The 22,897-nt window shown below is 44.6% G+C and overlaps 1 protein-coding gene across 1 annotated transcript in view; it reads right to left on the bottom strand.

Annotated features, from left to right (window-relative positions):
• Window positions 1–22,897, bottom strand: part of PIGL (phosphatidylinositol glycan anchor biosynthesis class L) — a 224,174-nt gene that overhangs the window by 16,439 nt on the left and 184,838 nt on the right. Inside the window, exons 5-6 of the mRNA XM_088453651.1 lie at window positions 4,813–4,844; window positions 2,211–2,344 (exon numbers count right to left, since the gene is read on the bottom strand). Coding sequence (XP_088309777.1) covers window positions 2,211–2,344; window positions 4,813–4,844 — 166 coding nt within the window. The remainder of the gene's footprint in view (window positions 1–2,210; window positions 2,345–4,812; window positions 4,845–22,897) is intronic.

Here is a 22,897-nt window from a genome sequence, read left to right as displayed (position 1 = left end):
AAGCCTAAGCAGTTTGAGTGCTAATCTCGTAGCCGCTACAAAAATAAGGCCAGATCATACCATCACAAATAATTTTGAGAAGACCCTCATAGGTGTGTAGAAGCAAAGCAGAAATCTCTATGAGTAATAGCTGATTTATTCACACACCAAGGGTTGAACAGAGACCAAGGTAGTGCACATTTTACTGAGATAACTTAGGCCATCATTCAGAGCCGCTCGCTAGCGGCAGTACGCTCGTTCCGAGCGATGTTCGCACATCTGCGCATGCGTACGGTTTTTAGTACGCATGCGCGAACCAGTCAGTGCGGCCGAAAATCGTTTGTACGCTATATAGCGAGTGCGTGCTATTTTGAGTGACAGAATGAGGCGAATGTGGGTGGTAACAGGGGAAGGTGCTTGAAAACGGGGGAGTGGATTTCGAACACAGGCGTGCTTAAAGGTCAAAATGGGCGTTTTAAGGGAGTGCATAATTAATACAGCAGCGTCATTGACCACGTCACTTGGTTTTTTTTCACTCAGAACTGCTCGCAAAATAGCGGTTGAAAAACCAACCACAAGAATAGTGAGCAGTTCATACGCTGTACGATGTACTCGATTAATCTAATAAATAGCGGACATGACGTATGGTGCGAGCGGCCAGGGGGCGTTTTTATCAAATAAACGAGCGTATGTTTTGCTCGCTCGTTCAGACTTAGAGGTGTGAACAGACTGCAATTTGCGAACGGATCATTTGAATAGCCACCCCTTGTTTTTGAACGAACGACCGCAAATAGCGAACGGCTCTGAATCAGGCCCTTAGTCCACAGAATATCAGGAATTCAATAAAGAACAAGGCATGGATTGCACTTGCAAATACTGATAAACAGGTGAATGACGGAGCACTGGAATGCAATGAAAGAATGTCCCAAATAACAATGGTAAATACTGAAACACTGGTATGCAATGAAGGTAAAATTTGAAGTAATAAGAATATATACTGAATGCAATGAAATAATGTCCTGAATAACACTTGTAAATACTGAAACACTGTGGTGCTATACAGATATGTATTGTAACACAGATAAGCACAGAAGCAATGGGGTGCCATGCAGATATGTCTTGAAACACAGATAAGCATGAAAGCACTGGGGTGCAATGCAGATAATGTCACAAGGAGAACAAAATGCAAGAAGCCAGGGTCCTGCTCAGGAAGACTGCCACGAAGTAACAGCCACAGGATAGACTTCTACCCCTTTTTCACTACCAGCAATAAGCCGGGTTATTGCACGTGAGCGCGCAGCAACCCAAGTTACTGTGCAATGTGAAAGGGAAGTGTTTAAATAAAGTGGGTCGAGTGACCCCGGCATTTCAACCCTGGTCAAAAGAAGGGTTGAACACGTGTTCAACCCTGCTCGTGATGCAGTGTGAATGGGTAACCTGGGTCGATGCGACCCGGGTCCTGTTCTCTGCATGAGCTGACACTTGGAGATAAGATCATCTCCAAGCACCGGCTCCATAAGTGATGCCAATGGCGTAATCGATTCGGCATTAGCGCCGCGTCTGACCGCCTGTCTATATGGAGACTCAGCCGGGTCGCGCGCGGGATGGGCGTGTGAACATAATCCCGTGTGCGACCCGGCATTCTTATGGAAAAGCTTTATTAATGATCTGGCCCTGAGCACACAATGAAGCAGGAATAAATAGCAAATCCCAGGTGCAGCCCACAGCTGCTTAATTAGACAATTAGTCCAGGTGATTACAAGAATAGTGTCTGAGATGTACTGAACCCTGATCACCAGGGAGAGTGACACCACAGGCAGAGCAGAGGAACTGCACAGATCGTGATAACAAGTTTTTAAATTCCATCTATCCCCAGGATCTCCACACCTCAAAGAAAAAAATAGTTTTATTGGGTTGATGGATTATCCAAATAATCCAATCAATTTAGGAACATGGTTGGATATCCCTTCCTTGTAGTATACATTTGAATGTGGTCGGGACAAGCAACGATGTCCACATAACATAATGAATGCATTATAGAAACAAAGGCTAGTGTGAAAGCTAGAATTCAGGTGGGCTTGACTATTATTACACAACCCAGTATCCCTATTTTAGTGCATGATCCTATTCTAAAGGGAGCAAAGAATAATTACTCTTTTTTCCCCATCAGAGAAGTTTAGCAGTCATTCATTAACTTCTTTATATAAGGCATTTAACAAAGAGAATGTTACCTTGGCTTGTTTGTATTGTGTCCTTGATGATATAAAAATAACATCTTGATTACAGAACCAGCTAATTGGCAGATCTATTACTGAGAGGTATTTCCTGAAAATGCTAATAGACTCCAACACCAAAACAGAGCACCCTGTGGAGAACAACACAGATAAAATACCAGTTATTTTATATAATCAATTTGTTTTAATTTCATAAAGATATGAGTGACTAAATGGAGAGAACTGCATTTATCACAGTAGCTCATGATGTACTAAGAGTGTAACAGATAGGAAAGTAGGTTAATGGTCTGAAATCCACACCTACCATTCAGATCATTGCTTTTATCAATTAAGTAAAAGTCAGAATATGCACCAATACCTACTGGCATTGTATTAGCATTTTTAACCCTAGTGAAAATAAATATTACATATCACAATTACATCGTTAATAGTGTGTATAGATGACTGTAGGAATGCCAGTCCATTTACATGTGGAAATGCATATAAATAGAACAAGTAGTGTATTCCAAGCAACCAGGGTCGCCATCAGGGGGAGATTGCACACTCGTACAGTGAGGGGGGACCTGTCCGCCCACTCCTACCACTCGCCTACTAATACCGCTGTGTATTAAAGTGAGAGGGGGCACCGTCTCGCTCCCACCGCCCACTCACTCCTACAGCAGTTACCGTACAATATAAAGTGAGAGGGGGGCCTGCACCTACTGCCCATGCGCTCCTACTGCCGGGCCGGCGCAGTGCAAAAAAGTTTTTGTTTTGTTTGAGAGAGACGGTGCTCGTCACGTCACATCGTGCCGCTGAATGAGAGAGGATCCATGGCATGTGAGGATCAGCCACAAAAGAAAACGGTAAGTCTCATGGGGATGCAGGGAATGGCTATGGCTGGAGACGAGACAAAGCAGGGCTGGAGAGACAGAAGGGGGCTGGCTGGAGCTAGGAAGACAGCACAGGGCTGGAGAGACAGAAGAGTTATGGCTGGAGACACATGAGTGCTGGCTGAAATTACAGAATGGTTATGGCTGGGAAGACAGAAGGGGTGGACCTGGAGAGACACTGCAGGGCTGGATTTGCAAATACCAGGGTAGGAAGCCTGCCTATTTTTTTCAGTCCTGGGCCCCACAATTTTCTCATGGCAGCCCTGCAAACAACACTATTGTAACACAATTCAATTAAAACACCAATGGTTAGGGTAACACTAGAGACAATGGTTTACCCACTTACAGATGTGTCCTCTTGCATCTTTGCCGCGAGCTGCGGTTGCACCCGCGACTCCATAGGATTGCATTGTGCAAAGGCAGCGCATGGCATGGCGTAGCATAGCACACCCGGACGCGGCTAATCGCATACCGCGATGTGTGCGCACGTTTGTAGCGTGATCGGCATAGATGCAAGAGGACACATCTTTATAGTAATACCCACTTACGCGCGTTATTGATACATCTAGTAAAACACAAGTTATTATGAACCCTAATGCTGCCCACATACACGGTGACCTACACAGGCAATTCCTGGGCATGTTAAGTACTTATGATCACAGTAGAGTGGAGAGTACAGCGTAAGGATTAGTATAGAGATGTAAGTGGTTAATAAGGATCATTTAGTAGGTGTGTTGCTGCTGGGTACATCAAACAATGGATTGGGGGTATACACGATAAGATGGTTGTTGAGATCCATCGTGGATTGCAAGATTATATATACTATAAAGTGTACCCAGTTTAAGAAGCAGGGCTGTGGCACTGACCTCTCTTAGAATGTGTCTCGTCAATGATGCAGAGTTTGGCATATGTGTGCTTGTGAGTAGCACAATGTCATTAGTGGAAATATTGGTAAATGTTATGTACACTTCTACTGCCTGAAATCATCCAAGAGATGGAGCTCTCTTCAAGGGAAACAGCTTATTGAGCTGGATGATGTCTGCATGGTGTAACCAGTGCGTGAAAAGTGTTTTTTACTGCTCACATTTATTATTGCTGTTAATTAATTTCATGACTAATATGAAGTTGTAGAAGAATGATGTCTACCTGCTTTTGTTTTAGCCATAGAGGCGTCAACTTGCAGAGCATGCTGGAGACTGTAGTTCATTAACAGGTGTACCTGGATGATAGTTACATGTCTGGTATCATTCCACATTGGGCCTGGACAACCTGTGGCACTGTAGGTGTGAAACTACAGCATACCTTGGGCACTATAAGCTGGCGTGCTGGGGATCCTAGTTCCATAATACATGAGGAGCTACATGCCGGCAATCGTATTGTCTGTCATTTACAGCATCCTTTGTGCACCTCCTTATATAACAATAAAAACACATGAATAGAATATGATGCATACAGGAAGCCTGCTAGGCTACAGCATCAGAAGCCCAGGTTCCACTTCTCAAGGACAACGCCCCAAAGTCTTATTATCTTTGTAACATGTTTATAGCAACATACTTAATATACTAACAGCGTTACAGGGCTCCAGTACAGCTATGGTAAACCGAAGCTGCGACATTTATTAGTGTAACTATGTGCATAGATTAAATGTCAGGAGCCTGGTCATGGGCTTGGTCACAAAAACCCCATGACATAAATATATTATACATACAAAATAGATAACAGTGTACCTTCAGGTAAGTTTCTTGAACTGTGTAGAGATCTGTAAATAATAATAAAAGAAACATTATTCTGATACAAAGAACTGAATGTGAAATAACGCTCATTGGTCATGAATTCCTGATATATAAAATGAATGTATGTTGTCAGACAGGCCTTAAAGTATTTACAGGTTCTGCACAAACAACATCACACAATCAATGTAACCTCTAGTGGCTGCTATGGCAGGCGGTGATAATAATAAGCCAATAGTACTAATTACTGGCCAATGTATTTACTGAAAGGGACGTGCTCATTCTTCCGCTGATGTGAACATGGTCCTCTCTACACCTGCACAGTGAGGCACCGGGATCAGGCAGCACCAGCACCTGTCCTTCTATTCTGGTTAATGACTTCTGCTATAGAAAGTTTAAATGAGACAGAGGAAGAGTAAGCACGGAGGAGGTCATTTACAAAGTGCACACAGGGCCTGATTCTCTGTAGCGCACAGTGTCGATGCCGCACATAGTTGGCCGATGTTTTAAGTTTGTGCATGTGTCTGAGTCACACAGAGCATGTGTCCCAATTGGGACAAGGAACAGAATCGGACCCACAGTCTGTGTAATTTAGTGGGAGTTCCTGGTAGGTAATGGGAGTGGTTAATCAGATGCAGGTATGTCGCTGTAAGAGGCTGCGCCCAAACATGCACAACTACTCACACAAGAGGCCACAGTCAGACAGAGAAAGTGCACCTGCCATGGGTGCGCCTAATGATGGAACTGCACCACTGCAAGTGGGTGTCTTAGTATTAATGAAATTGCCCCAGCATTAGCATAAGATGCACATGCAGCTGTGGCAAAAGGCGCAACCACGGCCGCGTACAACTCAGACTCAGCCCCACAATGTGTACCACAAAATGCAATGTTTTCAGAAGAAGCGCCTGCTTGGTCCTCTCTGCACACACTACTCTGCTCTTGGAGGCACCTCTGCAAGCTATAACTGTTAGCTGTGAGAAGAGCTGGAAATATCTGGAGGTGATCTTTGCAAAAGTGTGACTGTCATTTCAGGGTCCAACCTTCCAACACTCTAATACTACCACTTTCATTCACACACTCTAATACCACCACTTTCATTCACACATTCTAATACCACCACTTTCATTCACACATTCTAATACCACCGCTTTCATTGATACACTCTAATACCACCGCTTTCATTGATACACTCTAATACCACCCCATTCATTACCTTTCACTCACACATTCTAATATCACCACTTTTTTTTACCTTTCACTCACTCTCAGGGGTATATTTACTAAAGTGATGGTTTTTAGAAGTGGAGATGTTGCCCATAGGTACTAGATAAATAATAAGTATAATCTGATTGGTTACTATGGGCAACATCCCCATTTCTAAAAATCTGAACTTTAGTAAATATACTCCTAAGGGGTTATTTACTAAAGTGAGAGTTTTTAGAAGTGGAGATGTTGCCCATGGTGGGATCGGTTTGAGATGCCGGCGCTCAGGATCTCGGTTGTTAGAATCCCGATGCCAGCATCTCAAAAGAGTTAACATACCCACACTAGTTGGTCAATATGCTAACCCTTCCCCTCGCCCTACCCCCCTTTGTGGTGCCTAACACTAACCTCCCCCACTAGTGCTTGACCCTAACCTCCCCCTCCCCGATGCTTAACCCTAACCCTCCCCCCTTAGTGCACAGCCCTAGCCGTCCCCCTTAGTGCCTAACCCTAACCCACCCCATAGTGTCTAACTGTAACCCCACAACCTAAACCAACAATCCCCCCTAACCCCCTGATACTTTCCTTCGGTATCCCGGCGGTCGGGATGAATGCGCCCAATACTTTCCTTCGATATCCTGTGGCCGGGCTTCTGACAGACGTGGGGATTTCTGCGCCGGTAATAGGAGCATCTGCATCCAGACCGCCGGATGCCGAACACATATCGCCCATAGCAACCAATCAGATTCTAGCTATTATCTTCTAGAAGGTACTATTTAAATGTTAAGTAGAATCTGATTGGTTGCTATGGGCAACATCTCCATTTCTAAAAACTCTCACTTTAGTAAAAGTACCCCTAAAGCTGGGTACACACTGAATTGGAACGAGAAATCGTCTAGCGTGTATGCACTATTGCGCACTCTCTTGCGTCGTTCATTGCATCCTCAGATCTGCCTGCAGTGCAGGCCAATCTGAAGATATCGCATGTGGTGCAGTGCATATTAATGAAGGACGGAACGACACATCTTTCCGTCATTTATTAAATCTTCTAATGTGGACCGGCAATCTTGCATGGTCCAGGGTGAAGATAAATCGCCCCGACCATTGGCAAGATTTGCCGGTTGTCTAGTGTGTACCAAGCTTCATACCACCCCCCTTTCATTTACCTTTCACTCATCCTCTCTAATACCACCCCTTTCATTACCTTTTACTCATCCTCTCTAATGCCACCCCTTTCATTACCTTTCACTCATCCTCTCTAAAACCATCCCTTTCATTACCTTTTACTCAACCTCTCTAATGCCACCCCTTTTTGGCCTAAAATCGTTGGGATTTCGGGATTAGTCCGCGCATGCACTTTTTTTATTTTAATGCCGGGCAGTGCTGGGCACCTGCAACAGACAGATCAGAAACTGCCCAGCTGTCCCTGCCACCGGCTGTGGTCACGCTGCACAGCCCAATGTCAGCCGCAAACCACACCACACTTAAGGTGCATACACACTAGACGATATGCTCCCTGAGCGATATCGTCTAGTGTGTCCCCGGCAGGGTGTGCTCAATGTTGTTCATGACATTGAGCACAGTCGCTGAACGATATCATTAACGATATCGTTCAGCGCCGGGCTCTCTCCCCCATTCCCTGACATGCAGCAACCTGACGACATCGTCAGGTTGGCCTGCATGTCAGCCCGATGAACGATGATGACGAACGACCCGCGGGAACGCGCGTCGTTATCGTTCATCTTTTTGGGCTTAAAAATGGACGATAAAGTGAACGACTGAACGATAACGATATCGTTCAGTCGTCCACTTTATCACCCAGTGTGTACGCACCTTTAAGCCTAAACAGATGAGGACTTTCTGCTGCTTGGTGTGATAGCCGCGGGTATCATCACAGAGGGAGCCAACCCAGGCAGCCGTGGAGAGAGGAGCACACAAGCGGAGGCCGGTATTCAAGGAAGGGAGGTGCAATGGGGCGAAAGAGATATAAGGACTGGGACACACACACATACAGAGATAAGGCCAGAGGGACGAGAGAGATGAGGGGGTGGAGAGAAGGACAGGAGGAGGATGGGGTGCAGACACTGAGTCCTGCTGCTGCCTGCCAGTGCCACCACCAACTCACTCCCAGGATTCCGGGAATCCCGGGATTGAGCGTTTTTCAATCCCGAATCCTGGGATTGAATAAAACGGCCCGGGATTAGCCTCCCTAATTACAATACAATTCACACTGTAAAACAAAACCTATTTTTTAATTACTGTGACTAGTTCACAAATGATCTCTCTCTTTAATGTTGTCTCACATAGGTTAATTGTTTTCTGATTAAATTTGCCCTAAGGTGTGTTTTGTGCTTATGAACTTTTTTGTATTCATCCGTACCTATGTAATGTGTTTATTGTATGGCCCTACAAAACCATTGAGGCACATTATAAATGAAAGATAATAATTAATAATACTACTACCTGTGATGGTAGCAAAATTATGTTGAAAGCTACAATGAATCACTGATGTTATTGCATAAAATTGTACACTATGGATTATACAGGTGTGATGTACAGTATTCCCGCTAGGGTGTTTTAGCTGGACGCTACACCCTGCCGCTTTTTGAATAGCAAAAAGCTACCCTGCTCTTTTAGGGAGCACCATGCCAATTGGTTAACCAGCGCTCACCATTGGCATCTGCTCACTCCCCCAATAATGAGCACAACTGTCACCCTCCTCCTCCTGGCTGGTCCAAGACCAGTAACAGCATGTCGTATGTCACACTGAAGCAGCATGTGGGGTTGTCTGATAGGCATTGTAGGGACATATGTTGTGGTCTGACTGCATGTAGGGAGGGCTGAGGAGCACTGAAGAAGCATGTTTTGTGGTCTGACGGGCATGTGAGGAGGACTGATGGTCTGTGAAGAGGCATGTGAGGTGGTCTGATGCATGTGGGGAAGGTCTGAGGGGCACTGAAGGGGCATGTAGGAGTTTAAATGGGGAATATTTTAATTATTTACACAATACTATGCCTCATAATTCATAATATGTCACAAAGCTGTTGCATTGCGTCTAAAATTTTGCCCTTCAGAATTAAAATGTGCACTCCTCTGCAACCAGCACCCTGCCCAAACAAATCCTACAGTGAACACCAATGTAAAGATAATATCTACATGTTTGGTATTTATTATCATTTATGGATGTAAAATAAAAAATTAAATCTGTATGATTGGTACTTACTATATAGGTGTAACATTTTACATCTCGGACCTCATCTCCCTTCACTCTCCTGTCCGCCCTCTTCGTTCAACAAATGCACGACGCTTCTCATGCCAATTGATTACTTCATCCTATTCCCGCCTCCAAGATTTTGCCCGCGCTACTCCCCACCTTTGGAACTCTCTTCCTCTTCCCATCAGACTCTCCACCTCTTTATGATCCTTCAAATGGGCTCTCAAGACCCACTATTCATCAAAGCCTTCCAGCTCTCATCTTAACTTGCTGTTACATACTCCTTCCTCCCTGCCTATCCCATCTGTGCCACCCCTGTTTGTCTGCCCCTCCCCTTTAGAATGTTAGCTCTTACGAGCAGGGCCCTCTACCCTCTTGTGCTTCTCCGTTCATCTACTTACTCTACACTAGGGCACCTAACACTTGGTTGCTTTGCTCTGTTGCTTATCTGGGTGTTATGGTCGCGAATGTAGCAATGTACAGTATATTATGCGTGTCCTGTATTGTATTGTACTGTAAGTCCCTGGTCAACCTATTTGTTTATGTACTTTGTAAGGCGCTGCGGAACACTTGTGGCGCCATATAAATAAATGATAATAATAATAATAATAATAATAAAGGTAATAATATTTTGGTGCTTATGATATAGTTGTGACTCTAAACAAAGAGAATGAAATATGCATGCTTGGTACTAATTATTATAATTATATAGTTTTAATATATAAAGATTCAAATGATGTACAGGTTTGTTAGTTATTATTATTGCTTATTGGAGCGCTGCGTACTCAGGACATATATGCTTAAAGAGGATTTTTTTCTGTAGTATTGTGAGTTAGTAAATAAGAATTACCAGATCTAGCACAACCTTTTTTTTTTTTTTTTTTTATTTAAATGTTAGGATGTCTAATTTATGACAACCATTACCCCCCACTATATATAGCGTAATTAGTGATCATCAAGAAAACATTTCCCTATCAATGAGAGAATCAAACCAGCATATGAAGAAAAAATCCCCAGACATCCGACACTCAGAAGCAAAATGATCTCTAAACAATGCTCTACAGGAGACTTTATGGCTTTGAACCCATCAGATAGCACCATCCCATCATGCAATTCTCCTGACCTGGTGACTGATGTGAGATCATGGAAAGAGGCATGCACTGTAATCAGGCCAGAGGGCTGGGATAGAGCAATGTGACTTTCCATAACACTTATACAGTATACCATCATTGAGTTTAAGAAATCATCAAGTTTAGCAATGAAAAGTATCATATTTAAATCACTTGTTTTTTTTCTCCTTTTTGCCAAGCAAGTGTAATTTCCATTATTATTCTGTATTAACTATATATGTTGGTACTTTGGGCCTGATTCAGACCCAGACGCTATTTGCAGACGCTCGTTCTTCAAAAGGGGCTGGATATTTAAATTGAGCGCTCGCTCTTTGCGGTGTGTTGACGCCTCTATGTCTGATTCAGAGCCAGACGCTATTTGTGGACGGTCGTTCCAATAAAGGGTCTGGCTATATGTCTGAGCGAGCGAAAAATGTGCTCGCTATTTTGTAAAGACGCCCCTTTGCCGTTCACAACACACGTCATCTCCGGCATTTATAGGATTAATCAGGTACATCAAAAGGCATCTGAACTGCTCGCAGTGCTGCTGGTAGGTTTTTCTTACCGCTATCATTGCGAGCAGTTCAGGCTAAAAGACAACCAAGTGACGTGGTCGATGACGCTCCTTTACTAATTATGCACTCCCATTAAACGCCCTTTTGACCGTTTGGCACGCCTGCGTTCGGATCTCCACTCCCCCGTTTTCATGCACCTTCCCCTGTTACCACCCACAAACGGTACATTCTGTCAATCAAATTAGCAGCCCCTCGTTGTTTTACCAGTGCACGATTTCCAACCGCAATGACAGGTTTGTGCATGCGCATTGCGAACCATACGCATGCGCAGTTGTGTGAACATCGCTCAGAGCGAACGAGCGGCCGCTTACGAGCGGCTCTGAATCAGGCCCTTTGTTTCAAGTTTTTACTATTCTTTCAGGAAAATAATATTTTAGAACATTCCTCCTAACTACGGAGGACAATCCCGGGATCGAGATCGACGGGATCCCAGGATTTTGAACAAAAACGCCAGGATGTGAGTCCTATGATCAGTGCTTCCAATCTGGGGATTTTCAGGACTGCAGCACGCATGTGCAGTTTAGCCGGGCAGCACTGAGCACTCGGCCCGACCCTTCAAAGACGCGCCTACCCGCTTAAGTAGGGATGGCCATTGGTGGGGTGTCCATCATGTAATTACCATCGATGGCACACAAACCATCTATAGTGAAGCATTGATGGTTTGCACCCCCTCAATGGTCACCTCTGCTGCCGGTATGTTGGCCGCGGACCAATCAAAGATGGGGGTGGAGCTTAGCGGGCACAGGAGGCGGGGCTAAGCTCCGTCCTGTCAGTAAAAAAATAAAAACATCAGCCCCAACCTATCCATCGATGGCACAGAACCATTTGTTCTCTCTCATTGATGGCAAAACTAGTTAACATCGGTCATCAACCATCAATTTTTTGGAAACATAGATGGTCGATGGCCATCCCTACACTTAAGCGTAGGTGAGCCCGATGAAGTCACAGTGAGTGCCGCGGTGTGGTGAATGACACAGTGAGTGACACGGTCACTGTGTCACACAGTGTATGAGGACAGCTGAGCGGCACCTGTGGCTGTTGTGTCACTGAGTCTGTGACTTGTTGGTGGCTTGGAGTGAGGAGGACTGGGTGGAATGTCACAGTTAGTTGTCACCAGGTGCCTCCTGCGCCAGTTTAGTGCCTTGGCTGGCCTGCTTTACTCTCTCTGCTCTGCCAAATTGTGCTGTACTGGCACTGCAAGTGGACTGATTACTGAAGCTCTGCTGAAGCTGAGGAGGCTGTGTGTGTGCTGCACTTCTGCCTTCAAATGGACTGGAGTGGAATGGACTCCATCCCGGGATTGAGATTTTTTCAATCCCGAATGCTGAGATTGAAAAAATAAGCGGGATTGGCTTCCCTACGCCTAACCTTTGACCACATCAGTTTGAGTGTACCATTGCTTTAGAAGTTAAATGGAAAACTTGCTAATTGAAACCTTTAATTAATATATTGAAATTACCTTTGAAGATCTTGCTACTGTATTGCACTTACTGAACAGAGGCAGAGATTAACAATAAAGCCATTAAACGAAACCAATGGGGGCATGGACTATTGTGACAGGTATGGACTAATCAGAAGGCACCACAAATGACACTTTTAAAGGATAACTTCTCCAAAAACTAAACATTTTGGTATAGGGGAGTTATTTTATCTGGGCTAGCTGGTATTATCCTTATACTACTAAGCTCCATGCATGCATATAGAAATAAAACTAGGATTTCTCTTCTGTATATCCCCCTACATTTCAAGCGATCACTAAACACCTCAAAGCACTCACTCAAGCACTCACTCATGTAATAATGTACAGGCCGAATGTTATTAGAAATGTAGGAGATAGACAGTGATTTTTTTTGGCGCTAAGAAAATAAGTTTTAAAACTTTATTTGACTAAAGTAATCATATAATATTGTTGTCAGTCTTGCTTACCTGTATTTTGCCAGCTCTGAAGTGAGTGGTGATAGAACAGTTACCAGATTACCTGAATATAGGAAAGTGATGCTAATTTAGTGAGAGGTAGAGGGCTTTCCACTCCTGATTGTGGAAGTGAAGGCTACATACTGTTGCCTTGGTCAAGATTTTTGGGCATGTAATAGGGTGGTGTTTACAATACATAATATATGATTTGGGCGATCTGCATATGACTTAATGACTGGTAATTTTATCCTGATTTTGTCCCTGTAGTGCTGGCAAATTGCATGTAACAGAGGAGCAATCATGATGTAGGAAGCCATGGCCTGAGACAGTGGAAGGAGCAGCATCCTACAATAGCCCAGTGCATTCCTGTGAGGCTCCTGTCTAATTGGAGTGGGAAGATTTCAGTATAAAATCCACATATAGGACACACAGGGTCTCATTCAGACACGGTCGTTAGATGCAAGCGGTCGCTCTGATTGAGGGCGTCCGCTTGCATCTTGAAGTGTGGCCTCCTGGTCGCTAGCTAAACTGTGGGTTACCACCCACAGCTTAGCGACCGACCAGGGTGATGGTCACGATGGTCAGGACCATCGGGGCTTGCGACGAGACCCTAAGGTTGGGTCTCGGCACTCGCAAGCCCCAGGGAGCTTCCTGCTCTGATCGCGCAGGTAGTTCCCCACTGACATCGTTGCTGATGTCAGTGGGGCCGCCCCCAAACGGCAAGCGTTCCATCGGGAACGCCTCCGTTTGGCCGGCCACCTCCCCTGGCCCGCCTTCCAAACGGGGCGAGCTGTCAATCAACATCGACAGCTCGCCCCTTTTGGTGCGAGACCCAGAGCGACGGAGCGGCCGTCGCTAGCCGGATCTCGCGCATGCGCACAACGGAGCCTGCTCCGACGTGCGCATGCCCAGTGGGCAAACATCGACCCGGTTGCGAGCACTCAGCACTTGCGACCGGGTCTGAATGAGGCCCACAATCCCTACATACACCATGTATAAATGCAGAAGTATGCATCTCAGAGTTTCCATGCAGCACAGTTTATCAAGTGCTACAATAGAACTCTACTATATAGGACCAATGCATTAGCGTGTGTAAACGCTGTGGGTAAAATTTAAATGCATGCAAACCTAAGTGAAGTCAACACGTGTCAGAAAGTGTATCTACAGATCCAGTCGATATTTTGTGACATAAGCATTGAAACGCATTTAATAGCCTTAACGCCAACATACATAAGGCCTAAAGAGGAACACTTAGGAAGCATGTTTGTGTGTTATGGTTTATATACATTGTTATATTGTATGGTGCCCATGTGTTTAAAGACAGAAGTAAAGGAAAGCCGTCGTTATGGGTCTCGCACCAAAGGGGGCGTGATGTCGATGGTGATTGACAGCACGCCTCCTTTGGTGGGCGTGCCGGGGGCGTGGCTGCCCAGACGGAGGCGTTCCCATGGGAACGCCTACCGTCTGGGGCCGGCCCCACTGACATCACTAGTGATGTCAGTGGGAGTGCTTTTGGCTCTGATAGAGCTAAAAGCACTCCAGGGCTTGCGTCAGCGAGACCCTACCGCAAGGGTCTCGTCGCAAGCCCAATGGTCGCGATGGTCTTGACCAACATTTTGGCCGCTCGCTATAGCTGTGGGTGGTCTCTCCCTATATCGTAGGGGTGACCATGAATCCCCGTTGGTCAATAATTCAGAGAACACATAATGGGTTACCTACTCCTTTTATCAAAACTGAGATGTCCAGCAGTAGGTATCCAGCTGAGCGCTAAGTCCTGCACTATGTGAGATTGTAGTAGCACTGCAATGAGTCCGGACCTCAGTGTAGTGAATCAGCAGCTGACAAAAATTCAGCCTTGTTGGCACCTGGTCTCTGTGCAGCGTACTCAGGGCCTGATTCAGACCCGCTCGCGAGCGGGTCGATGTTGCCCAAGTGCGCATGCGCACGACGGAGGCGGCTCCGTCGTGCACATGCGCAAGACCCGAATAACGATGGCCAAGCCGTCGTTATGGGTCTCGCACCAAAGGGGGCGTGCTGTCGATGGTGATTGACAGCACACCCCCTTTGGTGGGCGTGCCGGGGGCTTGGCTGCCCAGACGGAGTACCGTCTGGGGCCGGCCCCACTGACATCACTAGTGATGTCAGTGGGAGTGCTTTTGGCTCTGATAGAGCCAAAAGCACTCCAGGGCTTGCGGCAGCGAGACCCTACCGCAAGGGTCTCGTCGCAAGCCCAATGGTCGCGATGGTCTTGACCATCGCGACCATCATTTTGGCTGCTCGCTATAGCTGTGGGTGGTAACCCACAGCTATGCGAGTGGCCAGGAGGCCGCTCCAAAAAGTAGGAGGGACGCCCCTGATTCAGAGAGAGAGCCGCTCTGTCAGAGCGTCCGGCTCTGAATCAGGGGCTCAGGCTGCAGGACTCTGATTATTGTGTATACATTTTGAATTTTTTGGAAGCTTCACTTCTGTTTTGGAAACATGTGTTCCTTCTAGTAGACCCCCCTCCATCTCTATTCAATTTCTGTTTTTTATTTTCAATGAGTTTTTTTTCGTAATTTATAATTTTCTGATTTAGCTCATTCTCAGTCAGAATTTGCTTTAAATTTCAGAAGATCATTTTTAGTTTGTTCTATTTCCAACATCACTCTATGTACCTTCCTTTCTCTGTATTTCATTAAAAGTTTTATTAGGGATACTGAACAATGTTTTAAAGTTTGTTCCCATTCTGTTGTTAGTTCTGGATATAAAATTGATACATTTTTAAAAATCTGTAAACCTTTAGGGATTCTGTCCAAATCAATATATTTTTGTAAAAACACACTGTTCCACCAGTGTCTACTTTCAGAAAGGAGTAATGATTCAAGTGCCAAAAAACCTTTGTTCATATCTGGTTCAAACTGCTTGAAAACATACACAGTAGTGGATGAAATGCGTCAATGTCCGCTACCTTGCAGAGGCCTACAACAAATGAAACAGGAGTCTCATTTGTTGTAGGCCTCTGCTGCAGAGATAGAGAAAATAAGACAACTTTTTCTGATGAGCCTCTGGAGCGTGGAACTATAAACACCTGCCACAATTAAGAGACCGCTATATAAAGCTGGATGGAGGGAGAGATCGATCACCTCTGCACTCCTGAAGAAGCCTGTGATCAGGTGAAACGTCGAGGAGGAGGACTACATTGATCCCGCTTCCACAACCCCGACAGACCAGCACGTCTAGGGAACGGAGAAACGGGTAAGTCTACCGGCAGACATCTCCATTCACCACCAAAGCGGATCACCCCCATTGTGCATAGACACCAAAACCAGGTAAGGAATCCCACATTGCAATTAGCGGTGTGTACATCCCTCACTGACGGAGGGTATCTGTTAGAAGCCAGTCTGGCTCACAGGTAAAGGCTGGATATAGCCGCGGACTCGCATTAAGTACCCCACGCCGCAGTCCAATAAGGGTTATAAGACTTATACAACTTGGCTTGACATAGCCTCAGATCCATTTGGCTACGAGGATTTAGCCAGCAGCTTTTAAATGGGCTGTTGGTGACTACCGCTAATACAACACACGGCTACTTTTTGACTATTCATTTTAAAAGGGGTAAGTATAACGCTAATTAGCATACTTCCCTTTATTCTGGAGGACGATATACCAAAACAGATTAATCTGATTGGAATATATCTGTTACCATTTTTTTACTTCTTAGTATTTTGAGGCTAATTAAGAACATCACAAAAGCCTATTTTTTCAAATTTTTTGTTTGTTTGAGTGTATTTGTTTTATGTAGTATACCGGTATTAGGCATTAATAGGACTCTTATGTATTGCCAATGAATTATTGTTTCAAAAGGTATCCGATTTGCGCATGAGATATCTTTTATCCATATAACAATTACCTTGATTACATTTTTTTGTGTGCCTGGTATTAGGCAATTATTCATAGCTTTTTATTTATTTATTATAGTACATTATTGTGTCTTGTAAATTCTATGTTTTATTAAAATATGGGCATATGTGAACGCTGACTCTATTTCATTTACTCTAAATGACTGGACTAGCAATCAGTTATTATACCTCATTGCATTGATCCATTCTTCACTATAAGATTTTTAGATAGAATTATTATTCCATCTACAGTATATAACAGTCATAGAACATGGGGCAAGAACAGAGGTTGGCGAATCTCGTGCCCGTGGCCATCCCAAGAGTCAGATAAAAAAACGTGACTGAAAATGAAAGAACTGTGTTAGAAATAAATTAATAGAATTAAGAATAAAATTGCAAAGACTACTCTCCGAGATCCCCACATCAGCAAGGAGCCTGTTCTGAGTAGCTTCAATACCTTTTATACGTGGAATACTAGAATACAGTGCTTACATATCGCAAGTCATGAAAAGATAACTATCTTACCATTTAATATCCTTAACCAGGTTAAGGAAATTTGTAGTGTCCTTGTTGTGGAACCTCAGACGCATATGAATGTAAAAAATCTTCCACAAATTGTGATAATCACTTCCACATTTTTAAAAGCAAAAATCTTTACTAAATAGGTTCCTTTAACTGGATCCCTGCTGTAATATTCCATATAACAACAATTTAAGCAAAAAAAATGGTGTGCATACAAGAAACAGCTTACGCTATTGGAAGCAGGTTGTATACAGGGTCGTTGAAAAATCAATGGGGCCCATGTACTGGGTTGTTTGTGACCAAATCTGTGAGGCAGAAAAACTCATTGTAAAATACTATGCACAATGCAATAAAGCTACACCATGCACTGCAAAGGGGGACATCTGTTCCTCTAAGCAGCTGGCCCAAGTCCCTCCAACAGGCCCAAGCTGGGGAAATAAGTACCTGTTCCCCATCTCGGTCAGGGTTGGCCTGGCCCACAGGGGAAATCCCCGGTGGGCCCCACTGCCTGAGGGCCCACCCCCTACTCTGTCTCTGGTTGAAGATCTCAAATCATACATTGTTACTCTATTAGATGATCAGTGACCTGGTGGAGTAGTACTACTGATCAACATGGGTGCTTGGTTCCTTTCTATAGAAACTACAACAAGATTTGCCTATTGGTTAACCAAGCGCCTCTGGTGGCTGGTGACACCATTTAAGCATGGGCCCCTACCACTGCATTCCGCCCTTCATGACCCAGTCAAGCACTGATCTCGGTGCCCCTTGTTATTTAAAATATCTTTTGTTCCACCACTGAATCTTACCTCATAGCGTCGCTAAAAGAGATGTATAGATGCACTAGTGATATTAGTCTGCTTTTATGCAATTTATGATAAGACATATCAATACAATACATACTGTAGTATAAAATAAATTTCCTGGTAGCCGTCTGTCTGTTTGTTTGGGCTAATCTCGAGGTGCAAGAAACATTAATGTATGACAAAAGGGAGCCGAGCAGTGACGATTTTAGTTAAGTAAGTCAATGAAAAAAAGCAGATGTCCAAGCGCTTTCTTGACTTACGCTGCCTAAACCATTAAAGACATATCACAATGATGGACTTTATTTTATACCACGTAGAGATTGATACATTAATATTTCTGAAGAAACTGGATAATATGTAAGTCCTGTTTATTGATACAAAATTTCAGTTGTTCCCTTTTTTATTGATCTTATTTCATTTATGCGAAAAACTATTCTTTAATTTCAAACGAGTTCAATTCCCGGTAAGAGCCTGCTTTGGCATGACAATAAATAAAGTACAGGGACAGACAAATAACGTGGCTGGAGTTGACCTAAGTAAAAACTGTTTTCCTCATGGACAACTTTACATGGCCCTTTTGCGTGTCACGTCAAAACTAAGGGCCTGATTCAGAGCTGAACGCTCTGACCAGAGCGCTCGCTCTGAATCAGGGCCCTCCTACCTGTTTTAGGAGCGTCCTCATGGTCATGCGAGCGTCCATGATGATGGTCGCGATGGTCTTGACCATCGAGACCATCGGGCTTGCGACGGAGACCCTGCGGTAGGGTCTCGCTGCCGCAAACCCTGGAGTGATTTTGGCTCTATCAGAGCCAAAATCACTCCCACTGACATCACTAGTGATGTCAGTGGGGCCCACCAAAGGGGGCATGCTGTCAATCAACATCGACAGCACGCCCCCTTTGGTGCGAGACCCGGAGCGACAGCTTGGCTGTCGCAGTCTGGGTCTCGCGCATGCGCACGACGGAGCTCCCTCCGTCGTTCGCATACGCAGTGGGGCAACATCGACCCATTTGCGAGCGTCCTTTGCTCGCGAACGGGTCTGAATGACCCCCTAAATCTATTTGTGTTACATCAGGAGGAAAAGCGACTAACGTCATCTACAAGGCAATTTTAGAAGACCTTGGTTAAAAAAGACTATCGCCGTAAATTCAAAATTGCGAAGGCGGGCCGCTAGTGAAAATAAAAGCAACAATCTATTTTGCAGTTCTCACATCAGGCCCACATTAGCCCTAGTAATATATTTTCATGTAATAATTTAACAGCCTATTAATTCAAACTGCATTGTTCGATTATATTAGTTACAATTATAGATAATTAGATTGATTTTAACCACTTGCCTGTAATGGTCGTATCAGATACGACCACCCCAGGCTGGGCTTTCCCTGACATGGTCGTATCTGATACGACCTGTCAGAAATGCCCACTAGGTGGCTGTGGGAAGCTAATCTTCCAGCAGCCGCCTACATCAGAGGGACCTTCTGGTCCCTCTGGAAGCATGGCTGCCTCTCCAGCGTGTCCCGATCACTAGTGGCCACAGTGATCTGGCACAGTCGGCAACCCACTTCAGTAAGGAACAGCGGCCTGGCTCTGGTAGTCGACGCTGCTGTTATGTATCCGGGGTGCCAGCGGGACACCCTCCCGCTGCGGCTCCGGCACTACAGTGATCACTAGTTGATCACTGTGTAGAAGGAGCAGCAGCGGCAGCTCTGGTAGCCGCCGCTGCTATGTACCTGGGCCGCCAGCGGGACACCCTCCCGCTGCGGCTCTGGAACTAATGGACAGGAAGCAGCAGCCATGACTCTGGCTGCTACTTCTATGTACCCAGGCAGCCTAGCAGCGCCCCGCACCACACTCCCTCCGGCCTCAGCTCCTCCTCCTCCCCCATGATGCCCGTTTTTATAAGGGCCATAATAGTATATATATATATATATATATATATATATACACAGTATATGTATGTATATATGTGTGTGTATATATATATATATATATATATATATAAATATATATATATATATATATATATATACATATGTGTGAGTGTAAGCAGGAGCAGTTTTATATATATATATATATATATATATATATATGTTTGTTATACATATATGTGTATATATATATATATACATATATCTGTATATATGTATAATATATATATACATACATATATATATATATCTCGATAGATATCGCAGAGCCTCTGATTAGGGATGGCAACCATCGATGGTCTGACTGAAATGAAGTGGTTTGCCATAGCTGGCGGCCATCAATGTTGCACCATCGATGGCAACCCTCAATCGATGTTTAAAAAACATCGGCAGTTGTGGTCTACACAGATCTCGACCAATTGCTAAACAATTGATGACTTCTAACAATGGTTGAACCATCGATGGTACAGCTGTCAATGGCCATCACTACAGTATAACATAAAAATTACTATTTTTATGGTATACTGTGTTTTAAAAATTTTTTTTTTTAAATAAAATAGTGATGGATAACTTTAGAATTATGTTCTTGACCTAATTTAATCATAAAAGAAAATGACAATTTGGAGCGGTTTTTGGAAAAAGAATTCGTCAGTTAAGTGGTTAATAAGAGACTAACACAACATAATCCATGCATATAAAAGATGGATACATTTAATTATGACAGTTTCTAAACTTAATAATTTTATTCTGTTAATATTAAGGCCCACATTAATGACTATAGTAAAAAAAGAAGAAATGACATATGAGGAATGTGGTATATAATATGTTGTATTATAATAATAATGAAGAGAGAGCCTGGAAGATGCTGTGAGCTGCTAATTTTCAAAGCAGTCTTCTGTCATTCTCCTGCATTATATGACTAGAGGCCAATATTTCACATTCTCATTCACTCATTAATACCCCTTTCAGACATAAGCCAAAAACCTTGGTTTTTGCATGTGAATGCGCATTGACCCGGATCTGGCGTATATCTGAAAGGTCCGATCCGGGCTGACAGTCCTGGGTTTGCGACCCTGGTCGTTGGGTCACACTTAAAAGAAACTGATTGGCCAGAGTAAGCAGCACTTGGAGATGACATCACCTCCAAGCGCCCACTGAATGCCAGAAGATCTGTGTCACTGGAAGACCCGGGTCCGGTGTGAAGGGTGACGACCTGGGAATAACTCAGATCGTCACCCATGTGTGAAAGGGGTAAACCCCAGCTTCAACCCGTGCTCAGAGTCCCGGGACTGAGCCGGGTTGAAGCCAGGATTTTGTCTGAAAGGGGTAAAAAAAAAAAAAAAAGACTAATTTCCTAACCCTTCCATAGCATATTCCTACAAAGCACAGCCACCTAACTAGCTCATTCTCATCTGTTCTATTCACACCAACACAGCGCATTATGGACCTGATTCAGCGCTGGACTCAATGGCGATTATGGACTCAGGGGGTCATTCAGACCCACTCGCAAGCGGCAGTACGCTCGCAAGTGGGTCGATGTTCCCCACTGCGCATGCGCACGACGGAGGGAGCTCCGTCGTGCGCATGCGCGAGACCCGGACTGCGACAGCCAAGCTGTCGCTCCGGGTCTCGCACCAAAGGGGGCGTGCTGTCGATGGTGACTGACAGCACGCCCCCTTTGGTGGGCGTGCCTGCCAAACGGAGGCGTTCCCATGGGAACGCCTACCGTCTGAAGCCGGCCCCACTGACATCACTAGTGATGTCAGTGGGAGTGATTTTGGCTCTGATAGAGCCAAAATCACTCCAGGGCTTGTGGCTGGGAAACCCTACCGCAGATTTTCCATCGCAAGTCCGATGGTCGCGATGGTCAAGACCATCGCGACCATCTTTTTGGACGCTCGTATATGCTGTGGGTGGTCACCCACAGCTATACGAGCGTCCAGGAGGACGCTCCATTTTAATGGAGGAGGGCCCTGATTCAGAGCGAGCGCTCTGGTCAGAGCGTCCGGCTCTGAATCAGGGCCTCAGACCGACCGATTGTTTGTCATCATGCATGCGTATAAGCCATGTGCAGCAATCGTATTGTGACTATGGATGCATAGAGGAATCCATCTAAAAGTGAGTGACGGGATGTCAGCGTTTGGGGGTGGCAAATGACGGGGTGGTCTGAAAAACGCAGGCGTGTCTGATCGTTTGAATGCCATTTCATGGGCGTGCATAAATTAGCCACTGCGATCTTATTCGCAGCTCTGCATGTCAGGAAAGCTCTCAAGGCTGTAGCAGGTCAGACCTGCCGCAAGGGCAAGATGGCTATTCAATGTGCATTGATGCTACCAATATTTAAGCATGTAAGGGACCTTATATGCATATGGGAAGGCAGCAGTGCTCAGATAAGCTTTGCAACCATTAGCATATTTTTTCAGCTGCGATCGCATTAGCGTCCTATGTTAAATAAAGGTTATTCATCAAACAGAAATAGCTTAGTTTATAAAATAAAAAAGGAAGCGCACATCATAATTCAGTACCTCCCACATAAGGCCTGTTTTCATGATTTTCAACTCATAATAAGACAACCTATTTTCATATGCTACAGTAGCTAAACAATTATAGTCTAGATAAACAAGATACTTGGGAAAGATTAATGAGCAGAACAAAATGTTCTATTCCTGTATATAGCCCGCGGCCCATGTAAATTAGATGAATGATAAAATTAAAATTTTTGTTCTACTCTGCTTTTCTATGAAGTCAAACACGGATGTGGTTTGTGATTCGTTTGGCAGAGCCTTCTGAAAGTCAATGCCTTCTTACTATATGACTATGGGACCCAGGCCAACTGGAGGAAAGGTTCAGCTTTTCAGATGCTCTGAAAGAGTTAGTCAGGTCCGTTTTAATACTGGATGTGCAGATGTCCGTAGGCCCCCTCTCCCCTAAAATAA

The sequence above is a fragment of the Taudactylus pleione genome, unplaced genomic scaffold (assembly GCF_031769625.1).
Source record: "Taudactylus pleione unplaced genomic scaffold, aTauple2 ptg000585l, whole genome shotgun sequence".
NCBI classification, from domain to species: Eukaryota; Metazoa; Chordata; class Amphibia; order Anura; family Myobatrachidae; genus Taudactylus; species Taudactylus pleione.
This window is presented reverse-complemented; position numbering and strand designations above follow the sequence as displayed.